Source organism: Canis aureus, chromosome 12, assembly GCF_053574225.1.
Source record: "Canis aureus isolate CA01 chromosome 12, VMU_Caureus_v.1.0, whole genome shotgun sequence".
Lineage (NCBI taxonomy): Eukaryota > Metazoa > Chordata > Mammalia > Carnivora > Canidae > Canis > Canis aureus.
In genome coordinates this window covers 7,437,592-7,459,698 of record NC_135622.1, presented here as the reverse complement: position 1 = coordinate 7,459,698, position 22,107 = coordinate 7,437,592, and the positions used below count along the sequence as shown (strand labels likewise).

Genomic DNA, 22,107 nt, shown 5'->3' with positions numbered 1-22,107 from the left:
GGCAACACCCTTTTTGAACTTGGCCACAGTAACTTCTTGCAAGATACATCCACGAAGGCAAAAGAAACAAAAGCAAAAATGAACTATTGGGACTTCATCAAGATAAGAAGCTTTTGCACAGCAAAGGATACAGTCAACAAAACTCAAAGACAACCTACAGAATGGGAGAAGATATTTGCAAATGACATATCAGATAAAGGGCTAGTTTCCAAGATCTATAAAGAACTTATTAAACTCAACACCAAAGAAACAAATAATCCAATCATGAAATGGGCAAAAGACATGAACAGAAATCTCACAGAGGAAGACATAGACATGGCCAACATGCATATGAGAAGATGCTCTGCATCACTTGCCATCAGGGAAATACAAATCAAAACTACAATGAGATACCACCTCACACCAGTGAGAATGGGGAAAATTAACAAGGCAGGAAACAACAAATGTTGGAGAGGATGCGGAGAAAAGGGAACCCTCTTACACTGTTGGTGGGAATGTGAACTGGTGCAGCCACTCTGGAAAACTGTGTGGAGGTTCCTCAAAGAGTTAAAAATATACCTGCCCTACGACCCACCAATTGCACTGTTGGGGATTTACCCCAAAGATACAAATGCAATGAAACGCCGGGACACCTGCACCCCGATGTTTCTAGCAGCAATGGCCACGATAGCCAAACTGTGGAAGGAGCCTCGGTGTCCAATGAAAGATGAATGGATAAAGAAGATGTGGTTTATGTATACAATGGAATATTACTCAGCTATTAGAAATGACAAATACCCACCATTTGCTTCAACGTGGATGGAACTGGAGGGTATTATGCTGAGTGAAGTAAGTCAGTCGGACAAGGACAAACATTATATGTTCTCATTCATTTGGGGAATATAAATAATAGTGAAAGGGAATATAAGGGAAGGGAGAAGAAACGTGTGGGAAATATCAGAAAGGGAGACAGAACGTAAAGACTGCTAACTCTGGGAAACGAACTAGGGGTGGTAGAAGGGGAGGAGGGCGGGGGGTGGGAGTGAATGGGTGACGGGCACTGGGTGTTATTCTGTATGTTAGTAAATTGAACACCAATTAAAAAAAAAAAGAAATAGCTATCCATCAACAGGGCAATGGTTGAAAACATTTGATGTAACCATATTGTGGAATATTATGCATTTACAAGAATGAGTTAGCTCTATATTATTATTTTTCTGTGAAGTCCCTGATAGACTGGGCAAAGGGGAAATGTGCAAGGTGGTATTTATGATATAAGTCCCTTTGTGTAAAGACAAACAGTCCCTTCTGTGTCTATATGTTTGCTTGATTATGCATAGACAAAAACTGGAGGGTTATATGCCAAACTCTTTAACATTACTTGTATCACAAAAGTGAGATTAGGGTTTTTGGTGGGCAGAAGACTTGTTTCTGTTTTTCTTTATATATGTTTGTAGTGTTAAAATAGTTACTTTTTAAAAAGAAGGTTTTATTTATTTATTCATGAGAGACACAGAGAGAAAGAGAGAGAGGCAGAGACATAGGCAGAGGGAGAAGCAGGCTCCCTGCGGGGAGCCCCATGCGGAACTCGATCCTGGGACTCCAGGATCACACTCTGAGCCTAAGGCAGATGCTCAACCACTGAGTCACCCTGCCATCCCAAATAGTTATTTTTTTAATTTATAGTTTCTATAATTAAAAACCCCTTACTTTTCAATGACAAATATTGATAAAGTAGCTATTAAAAATACTTTTTAGATTTTATCCCGGGATCAGTATACATTCAATCTGATCTGGCTTTCTTTCTGTCTCTACAGTATTTCTTGATTATTTAGAATGACAGTCCAGCAAGATCAGAATACTTAAAACCAGACACATGATGCTGGTATTACTAAGGACTTACTAAGTCATTAAATGAGCTAATAGACTTTAGGAAAACTTAGATTGAGAAATAAATTTTGAGATTCGTGTGATGCTTTTAAAAAATGTTTTATGTCAGTTCAACTTTTAACTAGGTGGCATTATACCATTTTTAGAAATGAGAAAACTAAGGTCCGTTAAAGTCTTCTCAAATGAGTGTCAGAGACCACATCTTTTGGCATCAAGTTCAAGGCCCTTTTACAACAGCTGTAGCCCATTAAATCAGGCATTCCTTGCCAAGTTACTTAGAAAATGTATAACTTCCATTCTCAAGATATTGTAGTTAACTTTTGTCTGTTGCATTTGTCAAGGAATATGAAGTCAAAGTCAAAGTTGATGATTCCTGAGGTCTGTGTATTTACAAGTCTTGGGTTATTTTCTTGAGTTGTGTCCCTTGTAAAACCAAGATCCTCTGCCTATCCTCCCAATCTGTATAATGACATGGGAACTCAAGATAAATATAGCCTCTGAGATGGTGCTGAGTAGTGTTCATTATCAACCAAAGAATCCATAATCTTTGGGAAAGCCTCCTTTGGTCTTTATAGGCACAACCGTATGGGTCAAATATTAAAGTACCTGGGCTTGGATAGAGCAGTTTTGATTTGTTATGAACCTATGAATGCTTAATACTGTTCTCTGCCTTGAGAACAAGAAGATAGTCCATGGTTGTCAACAAATGGCTTAAAACAGGAATAAAACCAAACCGGAATTAAGATCATTCAGCACCTGATATTGCCTCCGAATTGTTAATCCTCAGACATCCAAGGGCAGCTGTTGTTAGCTATAAATAAGCTGGTGATACCTTACCCGCTTCATGTTAGTGCCTGGACATTCATTCCTAAGGACATCAGAGAAGCAAAGCTGGGCCAGAACCATGAGCTTCATAGATTAAATGTCTGTTCTCTGCATAGGAACATGGGAAAACTGGATAGCTCAGATTCAGAACAGCCTATGGGTTATTAGCTCTAAAAGAGGAGAACATTTCTGTGGCTGTCCAAATGGATATTCTGTCTCAGCACCCTAAATGGAACACTTTAAATTCAAATAGCAAGAAAGGCAGGGAATTAACAAAGTGCTCTGGGAGAACAGTCTAAATGGAAGAAACCAGAGATAGATGAACATGGATGTTGAATTCTGAACTGTTTGATGACTGTCCACCTCCCAAATGAAAGATTCTCCTCTTAGAACATGAGAGACTCCTAACTCTGGGAAACGAACTAGGGAAGGTAGAAAGGGAAGTGCCCGGGGGGTGGCGTGACTGGGTGACGGGCACTGAGGAGGGCACTTGATGGGATGAGCACTGGGTGTTATTCTATATGTTGGCAAATTGAACACCAATAAAAAATAAATTAAAAAAAATAAAGATTCTCCTCTTGAAGCAATAGCAAAAATGAAGCCTCTAGGAAGTCAGGTATATTCTGATTGACAAGCAACAAAAAAATTAGAGTTCCTGAAAAATTATCTGAGAAGTTTGGAAAGAACAGTTCTACAAATAATTGCACAGGGGAAAATGCTTCATTTTTCTTCTCATCAGTGTGACTCTGAATTATTGAAACTACCTTACTGGGTCCTTTTGCTATATGACTAGCTCTGACTGGCAAATGCTTTGTGGTTTTAGGGCTGATGTGGAGAATCTCAACAGCCATAATGAAGCTGAGCTCCGGCGTCAGTTTGAAGAGAGACAGCAGGAGACGGAGCATGTTTACGAGCTCCTGGAGAATAAGATCCAGCTTCTGCAGGAGGTGAGTAGGACTTCCAGAGATCCATGGCTACAGGTCCCCTTTCATCTATTTCCCTACTGCTCTGCCTCCTGACATTCACCTTTTCTCTCTCTACTTTCCTTCCCAAACTCAAGTGTCCACAGCCTTGGGCTCCTAACCTAGGTGGGACTTTGCAGCCTCTCTGTTTTTGTTCTTTTTTTGCAGGAATCCAGGCTAGCAAAGAATGAGGCTGCACGGATGGCAGCTCTGGTGGAAGCTGAGAAAGAATGTAACCTGGAGCTATCAGAGAAACTGAAGGGAGTTGCCAATGACAGGGAAGAGGTACCAATGGACCAGGTCAATCCTGACCAATACACTGAGGCCCTGGCCCAGCGGGACAAGTAGGTGCCTCTAGTGCTCTATTCATCATTTGTCTTTTGCCTGTTCTCTAAGCTTCCAGACTAAAAAGCAAGGTGCCATTGAAAGTTCCCTGCAGAAGTTGAAATCTGAGCTTGGTTTTGAAGAGTGAATAGGAGTTCAAAGAAATAGTGTAGGATATGGGTGGGAAAGGGAAAATTTCTGTGCAGATGGAGAAACTGCAAGGGAGACAGATGCAAGGGCTTATTTCAAGACCAGCAAATAGTTGTATGGAACTACAGCAGTAAATAGTTGTATGCAAATAGGTCTGGGAAGGGCTAGTGAGAGGCAAGCTGCAGTGGGAATAAGGTCTGATTGTGCTGGCTCTGTAAGCCAAAAGGAACTTGAATTTTTTTCTAAAGGTAATTGGGCAATTGAGATCACCCCTGTCTAGGTTAATGCAGCAACTCCCTAATTATTTCTTTACTTCCAGTCCTGTCACTCTCTATTTTATTGCAATCTAACAATTTAGAGAAGTTTTGAAATGGAAAATTCAATAATATCAGCCTACATAATTTAGGGTCTTAGATACATGGTACTATGGTGGCATAAAAAGCCTTTAGTGGTTTTTAACTGAATAGGCAAAAAACACACAATATACCCACAATGAGTAATCTGGTCTTTTTGAGACACAAATCTGCTAATGACATAGCAGAGTCATTTAAAATGCTCTCCAGGGGCACCTGGGTGGCTCAGTTGGTTAAGTGTCCAACTGTTGGTTTTGGCCCAGGTCATGATCTCATGGATCATGAGAATGAGCCCCATGTCAGGCTTTGCACTCAGTGGGAAGTCCACCTGAAGATTCTATCCCTCAGCTCCTCCCCCCATGCACACACACTATCTCTCAAATAAATAAATAAATAAATCTTTAAAAATTAAAAATAAAAGAAAATGCCCTCCAACACCTTCAGGAGGTAAAATCCATTCTCCTTAGCATAGCCATCAAAACCTTTTATGATCTGACTCCTGATTTCTCCCAGGCTCGTCCCCACCATGATCCCTTCACACTTCACTGATGCAGGATTAATAATAATAATGATGACTAAAGTTTGTTGCACTCTTACTATACAGCTGAGTACTAGAATGTTAATTCTCCTAATAACTCCAGAGGTAGGGATTATTATACTTTATAATCGAAGCAACTGGCATTTAGAGAGTTGTGTAACATGGCCACAGGCATTGCAGGAATCTAAACCCTAAATCCACACATTGCCTCCAGAAGCAAATGATGTTATGTCAGGTCTCCTGGATTTTGCTCATACTCTTCCTTCTGTGGGAAACATCTGCTCTTTTTCCATCCTTATGAACTCCTGCTCATTCTTCAAAACTTACTTAGGCATTAGTTGTCACTTCTGTGAGTGCTTTTGTGACAACAGAATTAATCTTTATGTCATTGCCTTGTTTTATATACACAGCTGTTATTGTACAGTTCTCAGTGTGGCATTGTATTTGCTTTCAGATCTTCCCTCCTAGACTCCCTGAGACTCTTGTCCATATCCCAATAAACACTTGTTAAACAAACAAAAGAAAACATATGTGCATGTGACCAATAAGTTAGGGAGTTTGTATCACATGGCCTTACCAACTTTGTAAAGTAGAAGAATAGATTATCTATAGAGACTGAGGGTCAAAGGGAAAAGTAAGGTTGGAGGCTTGGAAAAAAGAAATGTTCTAGCACAGATACCATGAGGAATTTGATAAGGGATCCACATTCATCATCATAATTACTTTTTTTTTGAGAGAGAGAGAACATGACGGGGTGGGGGGGGGAGGAGGGGCGGATAAAAGGAGGAGGGAGAGGGAGAGAGAGAATCCTAAGCAGGCTCCACACCCAGCCTAGACCCTGACATAGGGCTCGATTTCACCCCTGAGATCATGACCTGGGCCAAAATCAAGAGTTGGACACTTAACTGACTGAGCCACCCAGGTGCCCCTCACCATCCTAATCACTATTACAGCTTGCATTTGCATGATACTTTTTAATTTTTTTAAGAGATTTTATTTATTTATTCATGAGAGACACACACAGAGAGAGGCAGATATATAGGCAGGAGAAGAAGCAGGCTCCCTGTGGGAAGCCTGATGTGGGACTCCATCCCAGGACCCTAGGATCACGACCTGAGCCGAAGGCAGATGCTCAAACAGTGAGTCACCCAGGTGCCCCGTCTTTTAAATTTTTAAAGTTCTTTCTCATCCACATATCTTAGCTGATTCTCATAGCCTCAATTAGTTTATAATTTATAACTAATGTATAATTAATTTAAATTTATAGTTTATTTAAACTTTATAAATTAATTTATAACTTATCTATGTGCTTCCTATTTGACTTTCTGGTACTCCTCACCTTTCTACCAACTATTTTCCTCCCAAAGTACTATCATTGTCTTACATGCCTACACAGGAATAATGACAATTGGAAACATTTCATTTAGTACCAGCATGTTTTCCAAGGACATATATCTCTGGTACTCTAAGAGAAACAGCAAGATGTACCTTGCATATAACAGATGAGGAATAGCTATTGATTTGAACCTGTGGTTTGTATACTTCAACATGGCATGCAGTCTGATAACCTAAATCCTAGTCTGAATTTCTAGCCTCTTCTCTCACCATCACCTTTCTTGCCAGCCTTTGTTCCAATGACTCTTCCCCCAAAATATCTTGTATCTTTATGCTTCATTCCTTTGTTCAGGATCCTCCCTGTATACCTGGAAAACAGTCCAGTTTTCCAAATCTCTTCTCCTAAACTTCCCCCAGACTGCTCCAGGCTCAATGACTCCTCCCTTTATCTTTCTTCCTATAGTTCCATGGCAGCACTCAGTGTAGTATTATACAGGAGATAACCTTGTCATGGTAGACTCCTTACAGTCTCTTCCTGTTTTTCCTGTTATATATATTTTTTGTAGCTCTGTCTCCCCACTCCACAAATACACCAAAACAATTTAAGTTTCTACAGAGCCAAGGGGTGCCTGGGTGTATCATCGGTTGAGTGTCCAATTCTTGATCTCAGGTTATGCTCTCAGGGCTGTGGGATTGAGCCTCACATCAGGCTCTGTGCTCAGCTGGGAGTCTGCTTGAGACTCTCTCTCCCTCTTTATCTACCCCTCCCTCCCACTCTCTCTAAAATAATAAATAAATCTTATAAGAAAAAGTTTCTACAGAGCAGAGATTGCGTGTTTTCCAATTTTATATTACCAGGTATTTAGTAGGGTGTGTTGAGTTTACATCATGGTTATCCAGAAATTATTTTTTGAGTGGAACAATAGCAACCAGAAACAAAGCTTCTGAGTCCATATTCCAAGAGTTACATATGTACGGTCTATAGATCCATGAGTCAGCTTCAGGAGGTCCTTGAACCTGTTGAAAATGTAAGCAGAAAGTAATTTGTGTACATAGTGGGGGCTAGGGCAGAGAATACATGGGTCTCTAAAATAAGTATCAGAGTTCAGTGAATCAAAAAGGTAAAAGCCAACTGGACTGCATCATGCTGTCTTTGGAGTGGGCTGAAAAATAAAGGCAATAATAGTATCATGACCGTAAATATTGTTCTTACTTTTTCTTTGCTCCAGAAGAATTGAAGAACTTCATCAAAGCCTGGCTTCCCAGGAGAAGCTTGTAGAACAGCTGTCTCAAGAGAAACAACAACTGCTCCATCTGTTGGAGGAACCAATGAGCATGGAAATACAGGTGAGGTGTGGGCAGTGCTTCCTGAACTGGTTGCCTCTGTGTTGGCTATCTATTGCTGTATAACAAGTTACTACAAATTTGGTGGCTTAAAACAATATACATCCATCATCCCACAGTGTATCAGGAGTTCAGGCATGGCTTAGCTGAGTTCTCTTCAGATTGCCTCAGAAGTCTGAAACCAAGGTGTTAGGCTGCTTTCTCATCTGGAGTTTCACTCAGGGAAGGCTGCTGGAAGAATTTATTTCTGGGTGGCTGTAGAAGTTGTGGCAGCTTGCTTCTTCATAGCCAGCAGTGGAGAGAAAGAGGGGGTCTGTTGCTTCTCTACCTCTACATACTCTTTTAAGAGGCTTATAACCCTTTTGGCTAACTGAAGATCAACTGAATGGGGACCTTAACTGTATGTGCAATATCCATTCACTTTTGCCATGTAACTACCATACATATCATCTTTGCTGTGCTCTGTCCCTTAGAAACAAGTTGCAGGTCTTGCCCACACTCAAGAGGTAGGAATTACACAAACATGTGGGGGCTACCAGGGGGTGAGAATCACTGGGGCCATTTGAATTTTGCCCACCACCCTGAGTGATTAAAACTATATAGAATGTTTAATGTGGGTTTTTTCCTCAGTCAATTTTGCTTTTATTTTTTTATCATTTTAATTCCAATATCATTAACAAAGAGTGTTATATTAGTTTCAGGTGTGCCTAATGTAGTTTTAATATTGAAGAACTCTTACTGTGGTAAAAATAATTATATTATCTATATTGTTGCCCTTGGAAGTTTACCTCAGAGGAAACTCTCCTCTTCTGTTCAACTTTTAATTTTCTAAAAAGATATTTCCTAAAAGAACCCTAGAATATATCTGTGCCGAAGCAGCATCAACAATTATTGGATACTCTTATAGGTCTTAGACCAGTGATAAAGCAGACTGTGACATTTAATTTATTGATTCACATATGTAGAGATTGGAGTCAGTATAAAAGGAACAGTGAGAAGAATTGGTTTGAAGCAGTGCTTTCCAATCTTTCCTGTTCCATGGCACAAATAGAAACTGATTATATTTGTAAGGTACAGTGGCAAATGGATGGAGCTTCTTTCTTGGAGGTGGTCAGCTTGGGTACTTGGGCCACAATGAGGCAGAAGAAATCACTATTTTGGCTGTACTTGTAAACTTCTTGGACCGTGGCTCTATTTTGGTTAGAAAGCTCTGATTAACCAATTCAGGAAATGATGTGTATACATGTACTTTGGCAGAAAGGAGAGGAAAAATAAAGTTCCTAGACTTTTTACAAGATAAATACTGAAATATATGAAAAGTTTCTGAAGAACTTTTTAAAATTCAAGTATAATCACCATACAGTGTTATCTTAGTTTCAGTAGTACAAAATGATAATTCAATAATTCTATACATTTTTCAGTGCTTGAGATAAGTGCACTTCTATTCTCCTTTATCTGTTTCACCCATACTCCCACCCACCTCCCCTATGGCAAGTTTGTTCTATGTATTTAAGTATGATTTTTAGTTTGTCTCTTTTTAGAAAGACTGTTTTATAGGCAAAGACTAAACTCAAAGTTAGCAATTTCTGTTATTGCTGTCCACAACACAGTGTCAGTGGTATAGGGCAAACTCATAATGAGAATTATATCTCACTTTAATCTCCTAGACAAAAAGAAATATTGAAGCACTTTCTATAACATCTTGGGAACATTTAGTTACACTGAAATGTTTCAGATTATTATAAAACCTAGAAATTGATTCATAGAATTTCTTAAATATATGTTCTAAGTACAATTTAAAAATATTTATCAATAAATATTCAACAACTTTTTAATAGTAATACTTCAGCACATATTGTAGCATTTTCTCTGTACCAGGAGCTGCTCTATCCAACTTATATATTAACTCAAATTAATTTAACCCTCAAAACAACCCTATGAAGTATACTAACATATAAGACATAACAAGAATAATTTATAATAAAATAATGTTAATTTTAATATATAAATTCATGAGCACAATTATATTAGAAGACATAAAGAAATAGGTGCTCATATCTGTATGTCAAATCAAGTGAATGTCATAGCTTCAAATGTAGCCTGATATAGTCATGTTATATTGGCAATTCAAAAATGGCAAGAGGAATGAATAAATGAGAATGACAATGCCAAGGTGAAAAACTTGATAAATTTCCCCCCCAAAAAAAAACAAAAATCAACCCTTTCTTAATTTTCATAGCAGTTCAATTCATGGAAAACTCATTGTGTATTAACACTGTTTGTGTGCATATATTTATAGATATCAGAATTCAGTTCTAGGTTCAGGTGATTATATAAAGTTGTATTACCTCACCAGTGCTCCATGGAACATTTAAAAAGCCATTCAGAAAATAATAATAATAATAATAAATAAGTCATTCAGAAATGAAAGCACAAAACAAAACTTCACATTTTAATCCTACAGAGTTACTAATAATACTGTTATTACTACAATCATAATAGGAACATGTTTGTAATGGAAAGCAACATAACTTTATTGCAAGTGAAAAAAAATTTTTTTAAGAGAGAAAATGCATGGTCATATGCGTGTGCATGTGCAAGTGTGCAGGCAGGGGTGGGAGACAGGGGCAGAGGAAGAGAGGGAGAGGGATTCTTTTTTTTTTTTAAGATTTTTAAAATTTATTTATTCATGAGAGACACAGAAAGAGAGAGAGGCAGAGACACAGGCAGAGGGAGAAGCAGGCCCCATGCAGGGAGCCTGACCCGGGACTTGGTCCTGGGTCCCCAGGACCACACCCTGGGCCAAAGGTGGCGCTAAACTGCTGAGCCACCCGGGCTACCCGGGAGAGGAACTCTTAAGCAGGCTCCATGTGCAGCACAAGTAGGTTACAGCGCTCGATCTCACAACCCTGAGATCATGACCTGAGCCAAAATGAAGAGTCAGACATTCAACCCACTGAGCCACCCAGACATCCCTACAGGTGAAAAAATATTTTTTGAAGATTTTATTTATTTATTTGAGAGAGAGAAGTTAGAGCAAGAAGGGAAGGGTCAAGGGAGAGGGAGAAGCAGACACCCTGCTGAGCATAGAGCATGATGCAGGGATCTACATGGGACTTGTTCCCGGACCCTGAGACCTGAGCTGAAGTCAGAAGCTTAACCAACTGAGCCACCCAGGCACCCACAAGTAAAAATATTCTAAAAAAATAGTCATGACAACTACTGTACAATATCACTTATATGTGGAATCTAAAAAAGCCTAACCCATAGGTACAAAGAAGAATGATGGTTACTAGAGGCTTGGGGAGGTGAGGATGGGGAGATGTTGGTCAGAGTATAAACTTCCAGTTATAAGATAAATATGCCCCAGCAATCTAATGTATAACATTGTAATTGTAAATAAGAATACTCTACCATATACTTGAAAGTTATTGAGAGAGTAGATTTTAAATATTCTCACCACAAAGAAAGAAGTGGTAATTATGTGATGTAATAGAGATGTTAGTTAACACTATGGTGATAATCTATATTGTAATATATAAGTCAATGTGCTGTACACCTTTAAATTACACAATGTTATAATGAGATACAAAATGTTTATTGAAATATCAATTACAGGGGTGCATGGATGGCTCAGTTGGTTAAACATCTGTCTCTTAATCTCAGCTCAGGTCTTAATCTCAGGATTGTGAGTTCAGGCCTTATATTAGGCCACACGCTGGGCATGGATCCTAAGTAAATATATATATTATACATAATTAAAAGCTGGGGAAAAAACAAAGAAGTGATGAATTTTCCAGGGAGTATGCCACAGAAAGAAGTCTTCTGTCACTGACCCTCTGCAATTGCTGGCATGTGGTACTAATAAAAAGCAGATGACTTTAAATAAATAAATAAATAAATAAATAAATAAATAAATAAATAGTCATGAGACCATAGAAATAATGTCACTGGTCTACTGGTATAATATTGAACCAGCTGGAGATCCAGCTTTTATTGAATGTCCATGAAGGAGGAAGGACTCATTTTTGAGTCCTGATCCTACTCCAAGCACCAGGTGGAGGACTGAATATGCAGTTTTTTCCAACTCTCATTTCCTACTATCATTACTGTGAAGTAAGTAGGATAAGGATCCCTCGGCAAGTAGCAAAACCAAACAGTGAGATTAAATGATTTAACCCAAGTTGTTAAGACAGTAAGTGGTGAGGTCAGACAGATTTATGTGGCTTCACAACCATATTCACCACTGCTGTTCTGAAGAGCTAGTATCACAAATGTACATGTGTGTCATTGGTCAAAAAATATCTATAGATAAAATTCAAAACCAGCTCTCAGAAGATCAATGAACCAAAATTTCTAGAATTTTTCATTGAAATTACCTATGAAATAATAATTCTTCATTCTTCCCTTCCCCAGTTCCTGAAAACATCTTTTCTACTCTCTGCCTTAATGAAGTTGCTTGTTTTATGCATTTCATATAAACTGGAATCAGATTGATCGATCAATAGATAGATAGCTGGATAGATATATGTTGTTCAGAATTTGGGGCAGTGCTTTGCCCTACCCATTCCAAGTTATGTAGCACCCATTGCCCCACTCATCATTATGATGACAATAAAAACAAGAAACACTCCATGAATTTGCAAAATACACTTTAGGAGATGGTGAAGTTGCTCAGTAAGAACCACTGGTCTGGGGGTTTTAGCTTCCAAAGAGTTTATAGTTCAATAAGGGATTGGCATGTAAACAAAGAACTAAAATACAAGATAATAAATGAAGAAACAGAAATATATGAATAGTGCTAAAGGAACCCACAGATGACAGGGATTAACTCTACCTTTGAAAGTCACAGAAAGGGGATCCCTGGGTGGCTCAGTGATTTGGTGCCTGCCTTCAGCTCAGGGCGTGATCCTGGAGTCCCGGGATCGAGTTCTACGTCAGGCTCCTTGCATGGAGCCTGCTTCTCCCTCTGCCTGTGTCTCTGCCTCTCTCTCTCTCTCTCTCTCTCTGTCTCTCATGAATAAATAAAATCTTAAAAAAAAAAAATAAGTCAAAGAAAGCCTCACCTGGAAGTTTCTCTTGATCTAGGCCTTAAAAAGGCCTGGAGAGAAATTGGTATTACTAAATATATGCTAAGTGTTAGAGAATGATGTAATACATAACTGGGACATCCCTTAAGTATCAAGCTAAGGAATTCATGTTATAGGCAACAGAGAATTAAAAAAAAAAAAAGTTAAGCAAAGGGAATAAAAGCATATGATTTGCATTTCAGAAAGGCAATCCTGGAGATTGTTTAAACTGAGGATTGACTAAGCAGATAATTGCCATCGTCTCGGGAGATAGCAAATCATGGTTTGACACAGCTATTAACTGCTTCATCTAATCCATTCTTGAATTAGATAGGGGCAAAGGACATTATAAAACCAATTAGAAAGCACTTTGTCAGGGATCTCTGGGTGGCTTAGTGGTTTAGCGACTGCCTTCGGGCCAGGGCCTGATTCTGGGGTCCAGGGATGGAGATCCACATTGGGCCCCCTGCATGGAGCCTGCTTCTCCCTCTGCCAGTGTCTCTGCCTCTCTCTCTGTCTCTCTCTCTCTCTCTCTTTGTGTCTCTCATGAATAAATAAATAAAATCTTAAAAAAAAAAAAAGAAAGAAAATACTTTGTCTCTCCCCTCTGTCTAGTCATGTGTGGCAACTCTTGCTGTGACACCTGTAGCCTTTGCTGTGGGCATCATCCTTGTCTGCCAATAGTAGCAGCATCTTATTCCCACTGTATTATCCTCAACCTTTGTCTGCCATGCCACCTCTTACCACAGAAGTCACACCCCCATAATGTGGAAGGCACAAGTTCCTTTTCTAAGCTCTGGGCCTGGTCTGCAGAGGTCTAAGAATTCCCTCATCTCCAGCAAAGCCATCCCTAGAGTTCTGGTAACTGATTCCTTTCCTCTACCTTCCCTGACCCCTCACAACTGAGAATACCACACGCCTTACACGTGTAAGTTTGAGTTGTCCGAGTGAAAACGCTCCTCTTATTCCATTTCCCATAGAGCAGGACTTCTCATGTGATCTCAGTCTGAAAGTCTGGACTGGGTATAATCTCTAGGTACAGGAGGCTTCAATTCAAAGCCTTCTATCCCTTAAATAAGACAGACCGTTTTGATCAAGATTATTTGATTTAGTTGATTTTACTATTCCTCAAGCTGTTTTCCTTTTCCATTCCACCAAAATATTGTACAGCATTCATTTTAGCTGTACTTACACAATACTTGGAACTTCTGTCATATAATTGCCTCCATAGAGCAACAACAACAAAAGCCATAAACTTGACATGCCACCAGTTGACATCACTCCAATCCTCTGTGTCCATTCAGACTGAGAATATATTGTTGTGGTCAGAGTACTCAGGAGCTTTTTGATATAGCTGCCATGGTGAAGCAACATGTCCACATCTTTTTTAGTAAAAAGAATCTAATAAAGTGAAGTTTACAAAGCATTTTTCTCTTCTGTGAGTGTATTCAGAAATTTGCAGATGAAAGTCCTGCACTCTGAAAAGCTGGTGATAGTTCTAGTTATTGATAATATTCTCTTCTACAGGATAGTAGAACTTTATTTCAAAGAACCTTTTAAATGAAACCAGACCTAGAAGATGTAAAAGGCACGGGAAAATGATATACTTGCAAAGGAAAGTCTGGAAGAATTCTTGTTTTATTTCATTTTTCTATTCTCCAGTTTTTCCCTGGTAGAATATTTATTAACATGTAATTTCACTGTGGTTGCCTTAAAAAATGAAACAGGACAACAGAATTAGGGTGAGAGAGATTAAGTAATCAAGACCTTCTTGCCCACACAAAACAGCACACACTCAAGCCATTGCATTTATGCCTTGTTTGGAACCTAATGTAAATAGCATTGCATGCAGTGAGGCATAGTTCTTAAAATAGCAAACATTCCAGCGTTACCATGGAGAGATCTGACATGGAAGTTAAGGCAAAAACACATTCTAAATGCTCATGGCAGAGACAAAAACCTTGCAGGGATTTATGGCTCAGGCAGCTCCAGTCAATTTCATATTAAGGGGATCTTTTTCAAAGCAGCTTTTCAGTATCCTCTTCTTATGGCTGATGAATGTTGAAGGTGGAGACTCATTTATAAATCCTCATTCAACATCACTGTGTCCCAGATATAACCTCTGTTGGTAACATGTCTCAGAAAAAAGCCTTATCATCTAAGGCAATCATAATCCTGATCCTTTAAAGCATCAAAGGAAGTGGAAAAATAAGGGATTTCATTATGGCTTCATGAAAAGTATTTATTGAACATTTATAATGCACAAAGTACTGGAACATGAAGGAAGAAGAATATATTTTTTTAATAAGAGATGAAAAGGAAAGGCATTGATTTATTCATTGAATCATTCAATGATTATTTATTGATATCTAGAAATGTACTGTTCAAAGTACCTCAAAAGAAACAATAGAATAGATCAATGAAACCAGGAGCTGGTTCTTTGAAAAGGTAAGTAAAATTGATAAACATTTAGACAGACTCATAAAAAAAAAAAAGAAAAGAAAAGAAAAAAAAGAAGACAGAGAGCAAGAACAGGAGTGGGGGGAGGGAGAGGAAGAGAAAGACAGAGGACTCAAATAAAATCAGAGGAGAAGAAGGGAAGTAACAACTGACACCACAGAAATACAAAGGATTATAAGAAAATATTATGAAGAATGTATGCCAACAAATTGGACAACCTAGAAGAAATGGATAGATTCCTAGAAACATATCACCTTCCAAAACTGAATCAGGAAGAAATAGAAAATTTGAACAGATTAATTACTAGCAATGAAATTGAATCAGCAATAAAAACCAAACCAACCAACAAACAAAAACGCAGGGCCAGATGGATTCTACTGGACAATAAAGAAGAGTTAATACCTATTCTCAAACTATCTCAAAATATAGAAAAGGAAGGAAATCTTCCATTCATTCTGTGAGGCCAGCATTACCCTAATACCAAAACTAGATAAAGACACTACAAAAGAAAGAAGACTGTAGGCCAATATCTCTGATGAACATAGATGCAGAAATTTTTTACAAAACATTAGCAAACTGAATCCAACAATATATTAAAAAAAATCACTCACCACCATCAAATGGAATTTATTCCAGGATGTAAGAGTGGTTTAATATTTGCAAATCAATGTGATATATCACAGTAACAATAAAAAGGATTAAAAACCATATGATCATCTTAATAGATATAGAAAAAACATTTGACAAAGTATATCCATTTATTTTTATTTTTTTAAAGATTTAGATTTTTATTTATTTATTCATGAGATACACAGAGAGACAGAGAGAGAGAGAGAGGCAGAAACACAGGCAGTGGCCGAAACAGGCTCCACGCAGGGAGCCTGATGTGGAACTCGATCCTGGGACTCCAGGATCATATCTTGGGCGGAAGGCAGGCACTAAAACTGCTGAGCCATCTAGGCATCCCAGTATATCCATTTATGATAAAAACTCTCAACAAAGTAGGTTTAGAGGGAATATAACTCACATAATAAAGGCATATGAAAACCCCACAGCTAACATAATCAGTGGTGAAAAACTGAGAGCTTTCCCACTAAGGTCAGGAACAAGACAAGGATGTCCACTCTCAGCACTTCTATTCGACATAGTATTGGAAATCCTAGCCAAGACAAGAAAAAGAAATAAAATGCATCCACATTGGTAAGGAAGAAGTAAAACTTTGACTATTTGCAAGTGACAAAATAATATATATAGAAAACCCTAAAGATTCCACCAGAAAAACTATTAGAACTGATAAATCAGTAAGGTCAGAGAATAAAAAATTAACATAGAAATCTGCTACATTTCTATACACTAATAATGAAGTAGCAGAAAGAGAAATTAAGAAAACAATCCTATTTATAATTGCACCAAAAATAATAAAATACCAAGAAATAAGTTTAACCAAGGAGGTGAAAGCACTGTACTCCAAGAACTGTAAAACATTGATGAAGGAAATTGAAGACACAAATGGAAAGATATTCCATGCTCATGGATTGGAAGAACCAACATTGTTAAAATACCCATACTACCCAATGCAATCTACACATTTCATGCAGTGTCTATCAAAATACCAATATTTTTTTCACAGAGCTAGAACAAATAATCTTAAATTTTGTTTGGAATCACAAAAGACCCTGAATAGCCAAAGCAGACTTAAAAAAAAAAAAAAAAAAAAAAGCTAGAAGTATCACGATTCCAGATTTCAAGATATACTACAAAGTTACAGTGATCAAAATGGTATGGTGCTTCCATTTGCTTCAACATGGATAGAACTGGAGGGTATTTATGCTGAGTGAAGTAAGTCAATTGGTGAAGAACAAACATTATATGGTTTCATTCATTTGGGGAATATAAACAATAGTGAAGGGATTAAAGGTGAAAGGAGAGAAAATGAGTGGGAAAAATCAGAGAGAGTGACAAAACATGAGAGATACCTAACCCTGGGAAACGAACAAGGGGTGATGGAAAGGGAGGTGGGCGGGGGTTGGGGTGACTGGGTGACAGGCACTGAGGGGGGCACTTGATGGGATGAGCACTGGGTGATATGCTATATGTTGGCAAATCGAACTCCAATAAAAAACTATACAAAAAAAAAAAAAAAACCCAAACAGTATGGTGCTGGCACAAAAATAGACAACTAGGTCAATGGAACAGAATAGAGAGCCCAAATAATCTATGACAAAGTAGGCAAGAATATACAGTGGTGAAAAGACAATGTCTTCACTAAATGATGCTAGGAAAAGTGGACAGCTACGTGCAAAGGAATGAAACTGAACCACTTTATTACACTATACACAAAAATAAACATGAAATGGATTAAAGACTTAAATGTGACACTCGAAATCTAAAAGTCCTAGAAGACAACATAGGAAGTCATCTCTTTGACATTGGTCTTAGAAACATTGTCCTAGATATGTCTCCTTAGGCAAGGGAAACAAATGCAAAATTAAATCATTGGGACTATACCAAAATAAAAGGCTGTTGCACAATAAAAGAAACCATCAACAAAACATCAACCTACTGAATGGGAGAAGATATATGCAAACAATATATTTAATAAGGCATTAATATCTAAAATATGTAAGGATCTTATGCAACTCAACATTAAATCCCCAAATAATTCAACTAAAAAATGGACAGAAGACCTGAATAGAGATTTTTCCAAAAACAGACATATGGCCAACAGATTCATGAAAAGGTGCCAACATTCAGGGAAATGCAAATCAAAACCCAATCAGATATCACCTAACACTTGTCAGTATGTCTAACATCAAAAATACAATAAATGACAAGGATTGGTGAGCAAGGATGTGGAGATAATAAAGGAACCCTTGTGTGTTGTTGGTAGGAATGCAAGCTGGTGCAGCCACTGTGGAAAACAGAATGGAGGCTCCTTGAAAAATTAAAAATAGAATTACCATATGACCCAGTAATTCCATTTACTGGAAAATCCCAAATACTGGGTATTTCCCCAAAGGAAATAAAACACTAATTTGAAAAGATAAATCACCTCTTTGTTTATGGTAGCATTATTTACACCAGTCCAGATATGGAAGCAGCCCATGTGTCCATCAATAGATGAATGGGTAAAGAAGATGCAGTATATATACACAATGGAATATTACTCAGCCATAAAATGAATGAAATCTTGCCATGCAACAACATAGATGGACCTGGAGCATTTTATACTACATGAAATAAGCCAGGTAAAGACAAATACCATATGATTTCATATATATATATATATATATATATAATCTCAAAAATTAAAAAAAAAAACAGAAAGAGACTCACAAATACCTGTACAACCAAAGTAAGGGAGGTGAGAGGATGGCAAAATAGGTGAAGGGAATTAAGAAGTACAAATTTCCAGTTATAAATAAATCACAGAGGTGAAAAGTGTGGCATAAGGATAGTTGATAATATTACAATAATGTTATATGGGGATAGATGGTGAGTACACTTAGCATTGTGAACACTGAGTAATGTATAGAATTGTTGAATCACTATGTTATATACCTGGAACTAATCTAATATTACATGTCAACTATATTTCAATAATAAATATTTTAAAAATACTTAAAAGAGGAAAAGCAAGAGCCCTTCCCCTTAAGGAACTTGCATCTTATAAGAGTGATAGATAAATAATCAAGTAATCAAACAAATAACTAACTGAAATTGTAATAAGTTCTTTGAAGAAAACAAAGAGCAGGGATTAGCCATCTTTTCTCTAAAAGGCCAGATGGTAAATAATTTAGACCTTGCAGGCCATAAGGTTTCTGCTATTGTAGCACAAAAATAGCCATATACAATACAAAACTGAGTTGGCATATATGTTCCAACAAAACTTTAGTTACAAAGACAGGTGGGGGACAAACTTAGCCCACAGTTCATAGTTTGCTGACCCCCAATAGAGAATTAGGAGGAACAAGTAGGGGTATCATAGGTAAGGGGAAGATGGTAATTTTGAGATGTCTCTGACATAGCATATGCAGATACAAATAGGTAGTTGGCTACTTCAGAGTGTAACTCAGAGGAAATTCTGGGATAAAAATGAGAAAGGATTAGATGATCTTGAAAGAAGATAAAAATAGGGAGGTGAAAAGGGTCTAGGGCTGGGCCTCAGTGAATACCTACAAAAGGTTTGCTGTGGGTTATGACTCTTAGTTCACAAAGTCAGTTATGCAGGAAGTACCACCTTTCTTTCTTTTAATCAAATTTTGATTAAATTACTTTTAATTATATCAATTTAATATGACCCTGAGTCCCTATCCTAATCAGGCTAGTGGGAAATTCAGTTTTATCCATTTGGTACATATATTCCTGCCTGCTTTCTCAGTTATGTGATCGTGACAGTTTTATCAGGTGCCATCAAGCGATTAACCTTACCATCAGTCCACCTCTGAAGTATCCCTGCTCGAATAAGCATCGTTCTGCCAACTCTGACAGCTTGCTATACTTGCTATGGATTCTTTTATGAGCCAGAACCCCTTTAGATAGAGTCCAGCCTTTCCAGGTCACCCATTGCCTAATTTGCGCAGGTCTTGCTGCTTTCTTGGGGCACTAATATGGAATGGAGGTATGTCCTTGTTACTCTCTGATCCCCAGTCTCTTTCTGATCTGGGTGAAATCTCACCCCCTCTTTCTCTGTTGACCTCAACGACATTTCTCTTGCCTCTCTTCCCACTGGGACACCTGGTTTAATCTTCTCACTTGGTTTAGAATTTTATTAAAGTCAGGAAATGCATTTGACCTCAGCCGCTGCTCTTTGCTCTGCAAAAATTCCTAAATTAAGGTAATTAATGCTAAGGGCCTGATAATCAGATTAGCAAAGAGGGAAGTAGGGCATACAGGTCATAATGCAGTTTACATCCTGTCACCATATGATTAGGAAAGGAGTATAAGATATAGCTGACAAGCAGATTAGGATCTTTCTGTAGAGATACTGAAATCCCAAGCTGAGAGTTTTTGACTTCATCCTATAGGTAGTGGACAACGAGGGATCTTTACTATGAATGTTCTGGAAATAGTATGGAGGATGATTAAAGGGGTAAGCGTCTAAGTTTATGTGACATGTTTCAGGTTTTACATTTTAAGAACCTGAAATAGAAAATTTAGTTAAAATGTGAAGCAACATTTCTGAACATGCTAGATATTTTCAGGAAAAAAAATCCCAATTTAGTGTTTAGCTTGATAGGGAAGGATTCTCAGGAATTAAAGGTAACAGCTCTGAAGTTTACAAGTCTACTCAGTTACAGAAAATGATATGCCTGACCTTATCTCTCCTGCTGTTCTCTCTTTAGCTTTTGACAATTAGCAAAGAATGTCCTTCATTCTCGAAACTCTGGTCCTTATTATCTCACTTGTGCTTTGTTTGCAGAAGAGCCCCATTTAATTTTTTTCTACTTAGTCTTCTCAGTCATCTAAACTCAACTTGTTCTGAATCAAATTTCATTATCTTTTTGCAAATGTACTCAACTCTCACATCTCTGTTCATTTAGACCAGGTTTTCTACCAGTCTTTGAGACCAAAAACTTAATTTTATCTTTCATCCTATCTTTTCCTTCATCCTCTCAATGGGTAGGTAGGTCATCAAGTCCTGCTGTTCATTCCTTCAAAATGATTCTCATATTTACCACTTTCTATTTCTATACCAGACTTTTTTTTTTTTATACTACATGTGAATAACTACATGTGGCTTTTTAGCAGATCTTCCTATAACCATCCGCAAATCTCTCCCTGAAATTCCAATCCATCCTGTTGCCTGGCTAATCTTTTTAAGATGAAGTTTTCACCATGCCATTCTTTGTTCAAGTCCATAACATTAAATCCAAATTCTTTGGCCCTTGCTAAACATTAAGTTCTAGTTGCCAAGGCTTCCATAGCACCACAGCATAGTATCTGGCTTACAGTTGGCTCCTCACACATGTTCTTTGAATGAGCAATTATTATACAGGATAAATTGTATAAAGTCAGATGAACGAGGGCATTCAGATGACCCTTGAGGGCATCTGTATTCAGGTTAGCACTGTGTCCAGCCACTTCTAAGATTATTGACGATGGCCCCCGCTTTTTTTCTGGAGTCCTGATCTTTGTTTCCAACATCCTAAGACCTATCTCAAGTGCCACTTATGTCCCCTTCAACTATATCAGCCCATACCAATCTCAATTTTTTCTGGACTCACATTGAATTTGCCAGTACTATTTCATTTGACAACCAACTGTACTAATTTTAGTGTGCACGTTTCCTCCCCTTTGACTAAACTGAAAGCTCAATGAAGACAGAGAAAAGATACTGAGTGTGTGCAAATTCTTGCTCATTAGTTGGTTGACTTACTATATACTTTAAAGTTTACTTGGGGCACCTGGGTGGCTCAGTTGGTTAAGCGTCTGACTCTGGATTTTGGCTCAGGTCATGATCTTGGGTCCTGGGATGGAGCCTAGTGTGAGGCTCCTCGCTCAGCAGGGAGTCGGCTTGTCTCTGTCTCGTTCTCTCTCTGCCCCTCCCCCCACACTTGTGCACATGTGCCCTCCCTCTCTCTCTCTGAAATAAATCTTTAAAAAAAATTCACTTAAACAGCTATGGGTATTTAATAACTTTACTTGAAAGACTCTATTATTTCAAGATGGATTCTATTGATGACCATATTGCAATTTATAGTTGAACTGGAAATCTGGTTTTAAAACAAGTCTTTCAAAATACTATATTATTAATTAATACAAAGTATGATTGCTTCTGGCTTCTTAAAGGTTCCAGTCATCACAGGGTGGTCATGCACATGCCTGTGTTTCCATAAAACCTAACTGGTTTTACTTTGATATTCTTGCATTTCCTC

General features: G+C 38.0%; 1 protein-coding gene across 20 annotated transcripts in view; it reads left to right on the top strand.

Annotated features, from left to right (window-relative positions):
- Window positions 1-22,107, top strand: part of PDE4DIP (phosphodiesterase 4D interacting protein) — a 221,081-nt gene that overhangs the window by 110,646 nt on the left and 88,328 nt on the right. For 18 of the 20 annotated variants that reach the window (XR_013348904.1, XM_077842604.1, XM_077842609.1 and 15 more), the window contains 3 exons: window positions 3,518-3,641; window positions 3,825-4,000; window positions 7,586-7,703. Coding sequence is in view for 19 of the 20 variants with exons in the window: in XM_077842604.1 (XP_077698730.1) it covers window positions 3,518-3,641; window positions 3,825-4,000; window positions 7,586-7,703 (418 nt within the window). In the remaining variant the exon portion in view is untranslated. The remainder of the gene's footprint in view (window positions 1-3,517; window positions 3,642-3,824; window positions 4,001-7,585; window positions 7,704-22,107) is intronic. The other 2 variants (XM_077842606.1, XM_077842601.1) reach the window with 1 other exon arrangement.